The sequence below is a fragment of the Armigeres subalbatus genome, chromosome 2 (genome assembly GCF_024139115.2).
Source record: "Armigeres subalbatus isolate Guangzhou_Male chromosome 2, GZ_Asu_2, whole genome shotgun sequence".
Taxonomy (NCBI): Eukaryota; Metazoa; Arthropoda; class Insecta; order Diptera; family Culicidae; genus Armigeres; species Armigeres subalbatus.
Genome location: NC_085140.1, coordinates 299,558,194 through 299,572,779, shown reverse-complemented (window position 1 = coordinate 299,572,779; position 14,586 = coordinate 299,558,194). Strand labels below are relative to the sequence as shown.

The following is a 14,586-nucleotide window of genomic DNA, read 5'->3' as shown; positions in this document are numbered from 1 at the left end:
CATATTTTCTTCGTGGAAGAAAGAAGTTGAGAAAACTCGAAAAGTAGGTGGCAATAAACAAAATGGGAAATCAATTAAATTGATTAGGTGGAATCATTACCTTCCGAGATAATGACCAAAGCACAAATTTGTAGTTATAGTGTCAAACTTCTTAAACTGAATTTTTGTTTCTACGAACTACAATTAATATGAATGATTGTACTAAATATAAAGGAGTGTGATAAAGAACACGAGAGAACCACGAATACCGTGTATCATTCTAAGTTTACAATCGTATCTAATGCGTTCGACTGACCTACTGATCGCAGCATAGTTATATTGTCAAAGAAAAACATTTCGCCAACGCAAACATTACCAAAGACGTGCATCCGAGCTCATAAATTCATCACATCATCGCTTATAGAATCGATGTTGGTTGGCTCGACACACATATCTATCTAGCTCTCCCCCAAGCACAGCAGCCGTACCCATCAATAATAGATAAACCGGAGCGAATTAATTTTGAATCAAGAACAAACAAAAAACAATGTCAGCTCATAAGACTTTAACGACCTTCCACGCTCAGTTCTTCCAGCTGGCGGTGCTATAAAGCCAATATGTTCCACAGTAGTGCGACTCACTTAGTTTCCGCCCATCGCCCCTTTCGAAAGAATTGCAAAGACCATAAAGACCAGTGGCAAATTAATTGCAGCACAACCCACTGCAGTGTGGGTCCTCGCGGCAAAAGAAATATACAAATTCTGGAAGTAATTGGAATAAGTGCCATAAAAACAAGCAAAAAAAACTTAAACAAGATTGTGTGCGTTGCTGAAAAAGAGGCAAAAAAGATCAACATCATTGCACAGGCATCTTCTCCACTGTTCCAACCGACAGATACATAAATTACGCATTTACAGAACTATGTTGCATCAATCGAGTGGATAGGCGCCATTAAAGTTAACTACACTTTCGAAAAAAAAGCACGTGACGAACCACAATCAATCTTGGCGCCAAAATGATCCACGGCCAGATGGAAGACTCGAAGTATTGGATACGGCAGAAAATTTTGAATCCGAACCAACGCCAACAGTTGGAAGATAATCGCCGCATCAAAGAGCAGATGCAGCAGTTGCAAAAAGGTACTAACTATAAATCTCAATTTTACTGAGGGTATTTACTGATAAGTTTAGTTTGGATTCATAGACATTCTTTACATTTTCGGATTCTCTACTGAATTCTTGAAGCCATAACTACTTCCTAGTTGACCTAGTTGATTCGCTTACATAGTATAAATGTATCCATCATCATCACCAATTCATGCTTGTGTTAATTCTTCTTCTTCTTCGATGGCTCTACATTCCAACTGGAAATTGGCCTGCTTTTCAACTTAATATTCTTTTAGCATTTCTTCAGTTATTTATTGTTACATTTTCTATGCCTTCCATTGCATGAGTGAGTATGTATCTAGTGAGTACGGGAGTCGAGAATGTTTCCTACCCGAAAACATCCTAGACCGGGCCGATAATCGAACTCGTCATCTCCGGATTGGCAATCCTACGCCTTTGCTCGCAAGGCTACTGGAGACCCCGGGTTACCTTTAGGAAATGCTTGAAGCGCATTTATTCCGAACGATGGTGGTCAACATTATTGAACTAGAGTAGCTCGACCTTTCGATGATTTCGGTTCCATGTTGATTAACGGCATATGAATCTCTCAATACGAAAAAAAAAATTGGCAATAAAAAATAAATTGGTTAAAATTTGTTAAAACACGGTTAAAAAACAACTAAGCCCCGGTATTTCGATACAAAAAATTGACATAGTGTTACATATTTCAGCATATAATAAATCGCCAACCCACACGCAAATACGCAAGATAAAATATCAGGCCGACGATGTGAACCTTCTGGATGAACACGATTCTTTCTACCACACCACCAAAAGCCTTTTAGTCTTGTTCCAGATCATGGGCGTCATGCCAATCGTAAGAAGTCCTAAAGGTTAGTCCTAATTTGCATAATATTATTGACTATTGCATTCTTCGCTTCGTAACTATTTCCCAAGGGGTCAACATGCCGCGCACCACGTTCACGTGGGTCTCAAAGTTCTTTATTTGGGCCTACTTCATCTACGCCTGCGAAACGGCCGTAGTGGTGCTGGTGGCGAAGGAACGCATCAACCGATTCATTTCGACCAGCGACAAACGCTTCGACGAAGTCATCTACAACATCATCTTCATGAGCCTTTTGGTTCCCCATTTTCTTCTCCCCTTTGCATCGTGGCGGAATGGATCCCAGGTGGCCAAGTTCAAGAACATGTGGACCGACTTCCAGTACAAGTATCTGATGGTCACCGGAAAACCGATCGTCTTTCCGCAGCTCTATCCGATCACATGGGCGCTGTGTGTTGTATCGTGGATTGTCAGTATCGTGATCATACTGTCCCAGTACTATTTGCAACCGGATTTCCAGCTAACACACACTTTCGCCTATTATCACATATTAGCGATGTTGAATGGGTTCTGCAGTTTATGGTAAGTGCTTTCTAGATGATATTAAATGCATTAATACGACTATGACCTGAACAATATATGCAGGTTTGTTAACTGTAACGCCTTTAGAACTACGAGCAAAGCTTTTTCCCTGGAGCTGATGGATATTTTAGGCACTGAAAAACCTGCCGACAAGTTGACCGAGTATCGACACCTGTGGTTGGACCTCAGTCATATGATGCAACAATTAGGTATGTATTGGGGACAGTGACTTAGCCAAGCTAGATGTTTTGGGGCTAAATGAAACAGTGAGCAAATGCATTCATCTTCATTTCTCCAGTATTTTATTTAGTGGAATGCTGTCATCTGCATATAAGTTAGTGCTGTTCTGGATTGAAACTCATTTTGTTGGGTTCAGATCTAGACACATAAGAGGGGCATACCTGTTGAAAATACATGTCGTAGGGGAGACTGGGGAGACTGGACCCCCTTTTCCATTTCCGATGTATCACAGCTAAAAATGAATGAATGACCACGGTTTTCGTACAGACTCACTGAGAAACATATCATTTAACTTAACTTAACTAACACAGCAAGCTTATTTTACAAGGACAATGACGACCGACAGTTGATCAAAGGGTACATTATTTTCAACAAAACCTTGACACTTCGTCACCGTCTGGTCAACCTGTTGACGGAAAATAAGCTTGCTGTCGAGGGTCAAGCCAAGCCAAGGAAGTCGGCCTAATTGGCCCATTCCAGAGTCGTGCCATTGAGAATGATTTTACAGTCCCAGGCGGAACATGTTTAGGGGATTTAGAGTGGGGAAAAATTGTGACCTGGGTCTTCGCCGCGTTGATACATATCTTCCAGCTGGTGAGGTACTCTGTCAGGGCATCAACTAGCGCTCTGATCACTCTACCATTGTAGACGATGAAAGTGTCATCTGCGAACAGAGACAAAATGCCACCTTGTGGAGGTTCTGGCATGTCAGAAGGGAACAGATTGAAAAGCTGGGGGCCGAGGATACGAGGATACTTCCAATCCTTGCCGACAGGTAATTTTTGATGATTTTCACTAGGCAGCTGGGAAGATTGTAGCGATGTAGTTTGTATACAAGCCCATCATGTAATACATTGTCGAATGCCTTCTCGACATCGAGTAAGGCCATGGTGGATATTGGTATTGGACGTTGGTAGCTCCGGTCAGTTGGTGTACGGTTGATCGACCGCGTCGGAAACCAAACTGTTCCTCGAGCAAGATGTTGTGGTGTTCGGCAGACTCAAGTAATTAGCTCTAAATCGCCTTTTCAAACAGCTTCGATAACCATGAGAGAAGGCTGATGGGGCGATAACTTCTCGGAGAGGAAGGATCCTTCCCAGGCTTCCGGATGGGGATGACTTTGGCTGACTTTCAGGACGATGGGAAGTAGCTGAGACGGAGACACTGGTTAAAGATCAGAGAAAGGTGCTCGAAAAATGGAGCACTCATATGTTTGAGTTCAAGATTCAGGATGCTGTCTAAGCCTGGGGCCTTCATGTTTTTCGATGATTTGATATAGGCCGCCAATTCGCCAGCTGAGATCTCCAACTACTCCGCGAAGTCGTTCTGATGATGTTCTGTCCAAAATTGTGCGAGCTGACAAAGTGACGACCAATTTCGGCGACCTTCACTGTAGGAATTATCAAGCGATCCTTAGCGCCATTGCTATCTAATGGGATCAAAGGTGGAATCGATCGAGGCTTGGATTTTAGAATTTCTGTCAACTTCCAGAACGGCTAAGCACAGTTCGGGAGAGCGCGGATTTTATTGAAAAATCACTTTTTCTGAGGTCCACCATTCTGGCCTGGATTACTTTTGTAAAACGATTGCATCGGGTTTTGAATGCATGCAGTTCAGTACGTTGGTACTTTCTGCGAACCACGAATGAGATCTTTGGTTAGGGTGTTGCTTACCCGACGAGCCGTTAGAACATGCTGCTCTCTGGCCACCGAGATTGCCTCTTCGATGGCGCACAGCTGCCGATGGTGGTGTCAACGCACTGCTGGATCCGCTGCCAGTTCACTAGATGGTAGTTCCTTCTACAGGGTGTCTACTCATCCGTAAAAACAAAATTCCCTGATTTTTCCAGGTTTTTTCCAGGTGTTTTACATTAATTTCCAGGTAAAAACAAACGTGCCATATATAGATTTTAGCAGCAAAATAATCAATTCAAAAAAGTAAATACAGCGAAAAATATTTTTTTAAAGAATTTTTGGTAGCCTCACATAAACAATGTTGTAAATCACTCAAGAAATTCCTCCAGGAATTCCTTCGCAAGTTCACCCAGAAATTGCTTCAGCCATTCAATCAAAATTCCTTCAGGAATCACATAGGAAATTCCTCCAGGTATTCCCCTGAAAATTTCTCCATAAATTCCATCCAAAAATCCTCCCGATTTCAAGAATTGCTTCAGAACATTCTCCAGGATTTAATTTGAGATTTTCTTTGCTAAAACTTTAGAAAACATCTCAAGGAATTGTTCCGGAAATTCCTTTAGAGATGCATTTGCCGATGCATTTGGCGATTCCTTCACGATTTTTTTGAATTCCTTTAGGTGTTTGTTCGAAAATGTTTTGTGAAAATCCCTCGGAAACACCTATATAAAATACTTTGCAAATTTCTTCAGATATACTTCGACAATTTTTTTAGGAATTTCTTTGGAAATTTGATTAAGAAAACTTCTTTGAATCTTATTTCAGCTGTTTTTTTAAGGAAACTTAAGGTACTTCTTTCTTAAGGAAATATGTTTGGGAATTTCTTCAGGAAATCCTTCAGAACTTCTTACGAAAACTCCTTCAGGAAATGTGTTGATGCATAAATATGAGATTGCTGGGTCCATGCCGTTAAGCATAAGGACGTTAGGCATAATACCTTCTTTATGTCGTGGGCTGGTTTTTATGCTTAACATCCTTTATGCCTAACGTACTCATGCCTAATATCCTTATATCTGTTCGCGTGACCAACATTTAGTTTGTTATAGTTTGTAATTAATGTCTAGTTTGCTTGGACCTAGCAGCCAAGGTACCGGTACCATAAGTGTCAAACGGCCAAGTTATAGCCTTACAGTTATAGCCTTATATAGATTACGCCATTTATGGTAATAAATATCATGATAAACAACAACCTGATGCCATCCCCATACATTCAATTTTCTTTCTCAGCTTTACCCAGGATAGGATGTGACAATTGAATTTTGAACTTTTCCATCACGAGTGGTTGACGAAGGCGGTTGTGTGTCGTTGCGCTCCGCAAGTATTTAATTTTATTTTTTTTCTCGTCGTGTAGCCACTCGTATCGCGGCGTCTTAACAATTTTTAAACATTTAAACTTGACGTGATAAATATTTTTTATTTTACATACACGCGCGTTCTCCTCGCGTTCAACTTTACCGTGCTTATCTTTTAAATATTTTGACCTGACCCGCGCGCATTTCGCGTTTAATTGTGCCATGAAGTGTGGAATAAGAAATTGTGCGCAAAGTGACAATCACTTTTTATGGCGCTGTTATGGATCCTGCAAACGCACCTTTCATGCAGCATGCATAGGCGTCCAAAGGAATCACGAAGAAGTGCTACGCACTTTTATGCTGCCTCTCTGTAATGATTGCCAAGAAAAGTTCGCGCAAGAACTTAATCTAAATAAATTATCAATGTCTCTGAAAACATTTCTGAGAACATTGAACACAGATTAGTGGCAAATCATAAGGTGCTCACAAATTTTGAGACCTTAAACAACACACACGATGAGGCGATTGCTCACGTCGAAACAATGCTTACCAACATTGAGCGGGGCGTCATCAATGTCACCAACAACAACAGAGCATACGCTACAGAAATTAAAAACAAGCTATCAGCATTTTTGGACACACCTCCTCCGGACGACCTCATAGTAGAAAAGGCGGTTAAATCAGCTACAGCAGCAGCAGTGGAGGCGATGGAAACAACAACAATTTCAATGGGCCTTATTCCACAACTTATAAATGACCTCAAAAGCGACCTGGTGCCATCTTCCCTAGTCCTCACTGAATCAAAAAAATTGGATGATATATTGGATGAAGTGAAACATGTTTCTGCTGCTGTTTCCAACTTAAGTAACAGTGCAGAAATAAATTCACCTCCTTTACACAACACTTTGGCAGACGAGCTATATGACGTTTCGACTACTGAGCTGTCTCCACATCAACAAGAACTGCATCAACACCAACAACATCAACAACAAGAACAGCAACAACAATCTTTCCAAGACTCCAATGAACGGCAAAAGGCATCAGAACATCTACAACAACAACAAAATCGACAATCCCAGCAAGACGTGACCAATAATGCAATCATGGACCTGTTTGCTGAGCGTCGAGCCAAATTCTCTAAATTGAGCAACGAAGCTCAATCGAAAAAAGACCTTTCCTCCGCTGGTTGGCGAATGCTGGGAAATAAATGGTATTGGAGGCCAGACTGGTCGACATACGACAAGAAGCTGAATAGGCAAAAGCTCCAAGAAAAAGCCGTTGATAAGGCTAGACAACGAAGGAAACGAAGAAAACAACAATCCGTTCGTATTAGCAACAAACCACCTGCAACTTTCAAAGATCATACTCAAGGACACATGGGTAAAGACAAGGAACTACTTGCTATTGCTAAAGTTAAATTTGCCAGTCCACCCTCTATCACCGACCATCCTATCCCTGGTCTATCAGTCCCAAAACTAATTAATTTTAGAAAGGGTGAAACTATCAACCCATATCGAGCAGAACCACCTATTCAAAAGAACAACATCAACCAGAAAACTATCAACAGTCACAAAGCCAACAACAACAGCAACAGCCAGCACAACTTTCTTGCAGCAGTGAAAGCCGACTTCAAATGGATATCGAGCACCCTCCTCTGCTGGACCCAATGCGACCACCTATAGTAAGACTCACAGAGCAATCTGCGTCTGGTGATCGACGTTTTTTAAAAGCACGACTACGGGACCCAAAAATTATGGACATTGTGCGTATGTTCCTGTCATACTTGCACGACCAGCCACCTACAGTATGCATTCGTGGAACCACCAAAACCAGCGCCACTGCAATGCTAGCATCTGAAGGACTACCAACAGACATACAACTATTGCGTCAAATTTTCCTGGATGTACACGAGGATCTAGGAATATCTCGCAACGACGCCTTGGCAGACCTTCAATCACACCGTTCGTTCCTTTCCAGTGAACGCACTCAACAACTTCAACGCACTAGGGAGGCCGCATATAAATTCTACAGCCCACCAAATTTTCATCGGCAATGACGCACTCTCCGGAAGTAACATTAACAAGTGAAGATAACACGCTACATGAAACATCAGAAGAGGTAAATATTTCGTCGACCGTCATACTTCCAAAAACTTCTTCGCAGAAACAGAATTCGACTGAAGTTCTAATTTATTGTCAGAATTTCAATCGAATGAAAAGCCCAGCCAAAATGAAGGATATATTTAAAAATTTATTAAGCTCATCCTTTTCGATTATTCTGGCAACTGAAACAAGCTGGGATGAAAGCGTTAGGAGTGAAGAAATTTTTGGAAGTAACTTTAATGTATTTAGAGATGACAGGAGTTTTCTAACGTCTCAGAAAAAGTCCGGTGGTGGTGTTCTAATAGCTATTTCAGCAAACTTTAATTCAGAAATCATCACAACAAATAAATTCAATGAATTTGAGCATGTCTGGGTAAAAACCCAAATAGCTGGAGAAATGCATATATTCGCATCGGTATATTTCCCACCTCTTCATGCTTGTAAGCACAACTATGAATCTTTTTTTGAGTGCGCTGAACAAATACTATCAGAACATCCACCGGAGGTTAAAGTTCACATCTATGGGGACTTTAACCAACGCAATGCTGACTTTATTCTAGACTCAGAAAACGAATGTATCCTACTGCCAGTCGTTGGGGATAACGAAACTTTGCAATTAATTTTTGACAAGTCTGCAAAATTAGGATCGAACCAAATTAAACATTTAAAAAACAATCAAAATTGCTATTTGGACCTCTTGTTGACAAATATCTATGAAGATTTTTGTGTAACAGAACCTCTCAATCCATTATGGAAAATTAAGCGTTCCACACTGCAATCGAATACTCGTTATTCATTCATGACCAACAAAAACTCAACGATTGTGAGTATGAGGATGTCTTTGAATACAATTTAGCGAACTATGAAAATATTCGAGGTAGGTTAAGTAGTATAAACTGGCAAATAGTTTTAAGAAATGAAGAAAATGTCGAAGCATCTGTTAACACTTTTTACAGATTATTATTTGACATAATCTCGCAAGAAACTCCACTAAAACGAAAACGACGTCATAACAATAATAAAGACCCAATTTGGTATAACCGGCAAATCAAGAATTTAAGAAATCGCAAGCAAAAGCCACACAAAACTTTCAAAAGTCATAACAGTAATGAAAATTTAGTATATTACTTGGACGTATGCGATCAATTGAATTACGCTATCAGTAACGCATTGGAAGATTACAATTCAAAAACTGAGAGCGAAATAAAGTCCTATCCAAAGAACTTCTTTAATTACGTAAAACAAAACTGAAATCTAATAACTTTCCATCAATTATGCATCTAGACGAAAACGCGGGGGATAGCTCGGAAAAGAACTGTAATCTTTTTGCAGATTTTTTCCAGGAAACCTATTCTACATTTTCTGAAAATGATCGTGACCGCGACTATTTTGCATTTTTTCCAGAGTTTTCAAATGATATTGGAGTGAATCAACTTCAAGTCCATGACATTTTGCAGGCCCTACGTAATTTAGATGCTTCGAAAGGTCCTGGTCCTGATGGAATCCCTCCTATATTTATGAAAACCCTAACAGTGGAACTAACCACTCCATTATTTTGGCTATTTAATATGTCACTAGAATCAGGAAAATTCCCAAATATATGGAAAAACTCATTTTGATACCTATTTTCAAATCTGGAAAAAATCAGACATACGTAATTATCGTGGAATAGCCATTATCTCTTGCATTCCAAAACTTTTTGAGGCCATAGTAAACGAAAAATTATTCAAACAAGTAAAAAACCGAATAACAGACGCACAGCATGGCTTCTGTAAAGGGCGTTCAAGTTCAACCAATCTTCTTGAATTTGTTGACTATACCCTGAATGCAATGGATAAAGGAAACCATGTAGAAGCTCTTTATACTGACTTCAGTAAAGCATTTGATCGCATAGATATACCCATGCTTCTATTCAAATTGAAAAAAACTGGAATTGAGCTGGGACTACTCAAATGGCTTGAATCCTACTTAACTGATCGCCAATTGATTATAAAATTTAACAACAATAGATCAAAACCCATTCAAGCCACTTCCGGTGTCCTCTCATTTGGGGCCTCTATTATTCATAATATATGTAAACGACATTTCCTTCATTCTTGACAAACTTAAAGTGTTAATCTATGCAGATGACATGAAGCTCTTTTTGGAGATAGGGAATAAAAATGACCTCAACATATTCCAGAACGAAATATGCACATTCTACGAATGGTGCAATAAAAGACTATTGCAACTGAATGTAAAAAATGTAACCTTATATCATTCAGCAGAAAAAAATAGCATAAAATCTCTCAATTGTATTAGGAAACCAGGTTGTAAAAGAATGCGATAGAGTTAGGAATTTAGGAATTATCTTAGACTCCAAACTAACGTTCATCGACCACTACAACACCATTATTCATAAAGCAAACAATATGATGGGTTTCATACAACGTTCCTGCTATACCTTTCCTGACCCCTACACACTCACAACCTTACATATTGCATATGTAAGGTCGACACTGGCATATTGCAGCATTGTATGGTATCCATTTTCACTAACACACGAAGAACAATTAGAATCAGTACAAAACAATTCCTATTATTTGCTCTTCGTAAATTAGGTTGGACAACATTCCCACTTCCATCATATGAGGCACGCTGCAAGCTTATAAACATTCAATCTTTGAAAGAGCGTCGTGAAACTGCAATGGTTTCATTTATTAACGATATAGTTTCGCAGCGTATTGACTCAACAAACATTTTATCGAAATTAAATTTCTACATACCATCTCGACAACTGCGTCATCGACATACATTTTTAATTAATCACTGCCGTACAAATTATGAAAAATTCGGACCTCTCAATCAGATGATGGCTATCTATAATCAACACTGCGAAACTATTGACTTTACAATGTCTCGGCAGAACCTAAAAAAATATTTTGTCACAATTCGAAACCTACACATCTAAATTTACATTAAATCGCAAAATTAAACACTACTTAACCAAACTATTTTTATTTTTATACACTATAATACCGTATTTATAGCATTAAGAAAATAAAGAAAAACATGTATATTGTATATGTACTAGTCTACGTCGGTTGACGAAATAAAATAAAAAAAAAAAAAAAAAAAAAAAAAAAAATTGCAACTGTCTTGTTGTTTCCTCAGTCGATTGCTTCGACGAGGTGGTGGCCAGTGCTTCCGAATATTTTTTAAGCAAAATCCGCTGAATAAAATATGTAATTAAATCATATTTTCCCATTCACTTTTGCCATAATTCATAATAAAGGATGATACGTACTATCAGAAAAAAGTTTTAACATGGAAATGTAAGAGTTTTACAGTGAAATGGATAAAAAGTTGGCTAATAGAGCTTCAAATTGAGTGTTCGAAATTAGCATAACTCTTAAGAATCATGCATACATCATTTGCAGCCTGACATAAATTTATTTTACCCAAAAAATGAAAAAACAAACTTTTGAATTTAGTCTTAAATTTCAAAATAATTACCCAGCAACACGGCCAAGGTAACAACAAGCTGCCCTTTTGAAAATGTGATACCGCTGATCGAAGTAATCGATTGTCATTTTCAACCAATCAGCAACCGGTACGATTTTGACAGACAGATTTTTAATGACTAATTGGCACATCCTATCCTAGAGCTTTACCTAACACGATATTTATTGCGACAAATAATCTAATCATAATGGAGGAGTTTTTCCAGATATTTTGTTTTTCAGAATTCTTAGGAAATTCTTCGAGAATACCTTTAGAAACTCCTTTGAAAAATCCATTCGGGATTCCTTCGGCTATTCTTTTAAGAATTCCTTTAGCAAAAACCCTTCACAAATCACTTTCACTATTTTTTTAAAAGCCCTTCAGGTTCCCTTTCGGGAATTTCTTAAAGAAACCATACGAAAAATCGTTCGGAAATTCGTTTTGAAATTCCTCCGGGAATTCTTTTCGGTGATTATCTTGGAAATTCCTCCAGAAATAATTTAGAAAATTGCTAATCATTCTTATAGACACTCTTTTAGTGATTTCTTTGTAAAATTCCTTCGGAAGTTCCTCCAGGAATAGCTTAGAATAATCCTAATTAATTTAGTATTTTTTAAATATATTCATAAAGTATTTCCGAGGGAATACTCAAAAGAATTTACAAAGTAATCCCTAATTGATTTCCCGAATAAATTCCTAGATTTCACCAATAATAGCTTCGGAAATTCTCCAGGAATTCTTTTGAAGATGGCAAAACGTGTTTTGCGGAACAACGATTCATTAACGTTCACTACACTTTCAATAGATTTGATTGGTATATTTTTATTGATATATATATTATACATTTTTAATGATTTGTTTCATCTTTTGAAAGAATTTTACTCATGACACCGCACACAAAAAAAAATAGTTGGAAAAAGTCAAAGAAACGTTAGTAAAGTTAAGAAAATTCGTTAGTGTTTTTCAGTAGAAAGTATACGACTGTTAAATCTACAAGCGCAAGAATGTCTCATCGGTAAGAATTGTCACAGGAGTTGACTTTTCGAAATGACATTTTCCTCTCAAAACTAAATGTGTATTTTACTTTCGAATTAACAGTTTAGCTTTCAAATCAACAAGTTATGCGCGCTTTCAATTTGAGTCTAGTATGTCAGTAGTAGCATGTCATTTTACGTATTCAAAATAAATATTCCGTTTCGTTTCATTTATTATTTTTATTCAAGAAAACTATATTTATATACAATAAAAAAAAACAATTTAAAAATAATTATACAAATAAAATATATATAAAAATCCATCCCAAACGTGAACAACGAAACCGATCGCAAACCTTCGCACTCCCAACATGAACACACTGAATCCATCACCTTCTCGATGAACTCCGGATCCCTCACCATTGGCAGCCGTTTCACGACCACCTCCCCATCCTCCCGGCTCTGAATCACGGTCATATCCAACCCGTACATCAACGCCATCAGCAGCGCCAGCATCTTATTGTCCACTCCTCCGTTCGAAACCGTCGACTTGTACTTGGCCAAGTATCGGATCAACTTGTGCTAAATCAGTTTTCATCCAAATGAGCTCAAATTTTCAGAGGGCACTCAGAACATGATAACGAATCAGATGAGCACTGTGGAGCAAAATCGATTTTTTGAACCACCCTAATGTCATATATATCGTAAATTATATGTCGCAAACATTCTAAATAGAGTTAAGGGCTGGTGAAAGAGCCGGCAGAACATGAATTCACGCCATCACATTTTTGCAGATTAACTCGCGTGTATCGTTGAAACGTTATGTTTGCAGTAGCAAAATATCGACTGAAGGGCCCGAACTATGTTGTAGTACTACCAGAAAATCTATTCTGTTCATTTTATGATGATTAAGGACAATGTTGGTGCGGTATCTAAGTCTAAGGCCTAATATCTAATGACCGCTAATATTGATCGCTCTGAGGATCGGTCACTGAATTTTATTTTAGGCATCGTGCCTTTACTTTAAAACCAAAGGGTGTTATCAAAATCATAATAGATGTTCCGTGTTGATGAAATGGCAGCTAACAAGGTCTTTCGAAAAAAAATGGAGTGTCATAGAATCCTTATATGTAAATAGAATATTTAATTCTCAACAGAAAAACAAATTCAACCCAGTTAGCCTACATGTTTATGAAAGATAATCAGATAAAAATGCCAAGAATTTTAATAAAACTGACCAAGTACTACTCTGAATTAAACCTTAACATGATATAAACCTCAATGTGTCGTTCAAGTGGCCCAATTCTAATATTTTTCGTGGTTTCCAGTAAGGAAGGTCTTGAGGACAAACTATTTCAATTTTATGTCTAATTGAATGAAAAATGTAATTTGAATCAAAACCGACGTTTGAAAGTAAGTGCTTGTAATATTAATCAAAAGGTGTCAGGTTCTTAACATACAAGTAAATTACATTTAAACACGTTATATGATCATACAAACGATGGTTTTTCATTATCAAATGGTGTAGTTGCTTCATCCCACGTGAAAAGTTTTTTTTTTGTGTCTTTATTAAGGAGACTTTCAGCCCGAGGCTGGCTCGTCTCCGACGTGAAAAGTAATAAAAACAACAAAAACGCATTTTTTGTTGAACTAGTGCGATATTTTAGAACGGTGGATATTCAATTTTACTTAAATTATTCACTTGTCATAAGACGAGTTTGTACAATCCCATTGAAATTCCACCACTTAATTGTATCTTGACAGATACGTATATAAGTCGAGTCAAGTACGAGACACTGAAGACGGCCTTACTGTTGAGGTCGAAATTCGTATCTGTCAAGATACAATTAAGTGGTGGAATTTCAATGGGATTGTACAAACTCGTCTTATGACAAGTGAAGACATTCCACTAAAAAGCTCAAAATAATTTTCTTAATTAAATTATTCATTTTTTCATGTAGATCAATTTTAATAATTTTCTCTACTTATTTTATAAAGTGAAAGAATTCGTTCTCAATCCAAGATAGCAGTTCAGGCTATTCAATATATTACTCAAAGCTAGACATGCAATCACGATGCCTTCGTTAGAGCCTGATTTCGCCAACCTTCAATAAAACATATTTGTCGAGCAATAAAAATTACATTGTTCCCGTGGTGGTATATCGTTGGTCCAAGAGTTGCACCCTTTATCGGGCTCCGTCGATCGAAAACGGAAAGGGTCGTAAAATTTTTACTTCTTCAAATGTCTTGATTTTAATCTCTGTTTTTGTTTTGATTCCATGCATTGCAC

The 14,586-nt window shown here is 38.0% G+C and overlaps 1 protein-coding gene across 1 annotated transcript in view; it reads left to right on the top strand.

Moving 5' to 3' along the window:
* Positions 1-684: 684 nt before the first annotated feature.
* LOC134212479 (gustatory and odorant receptor 22) overlaps positions 685-14,586 on the top strand; it is a 33,665-nt gene continuing 19,763 nt past the window's right edge. Inside the window, exons 1-4 of the mRNA XM_062690384.1 lie at positions 685-1,118; positions 1,817-1,978; positions 2,043-2,511; positions 2,575-2,720. Coding sequence (XP_062546368.1) covers positions 995-1,118; positions 1,817-1,978; positions 2,043-2,511; positions 2,575-2,720 — 901 coding nt within the window. The 5' untranslated portion in view covers positions 685-994. The remainder of the gene's footprint in view (positions 1,119-1,816; positions 1,979-2,042; positions 2,512-2,574; positions 2,721-14,586) is intronic.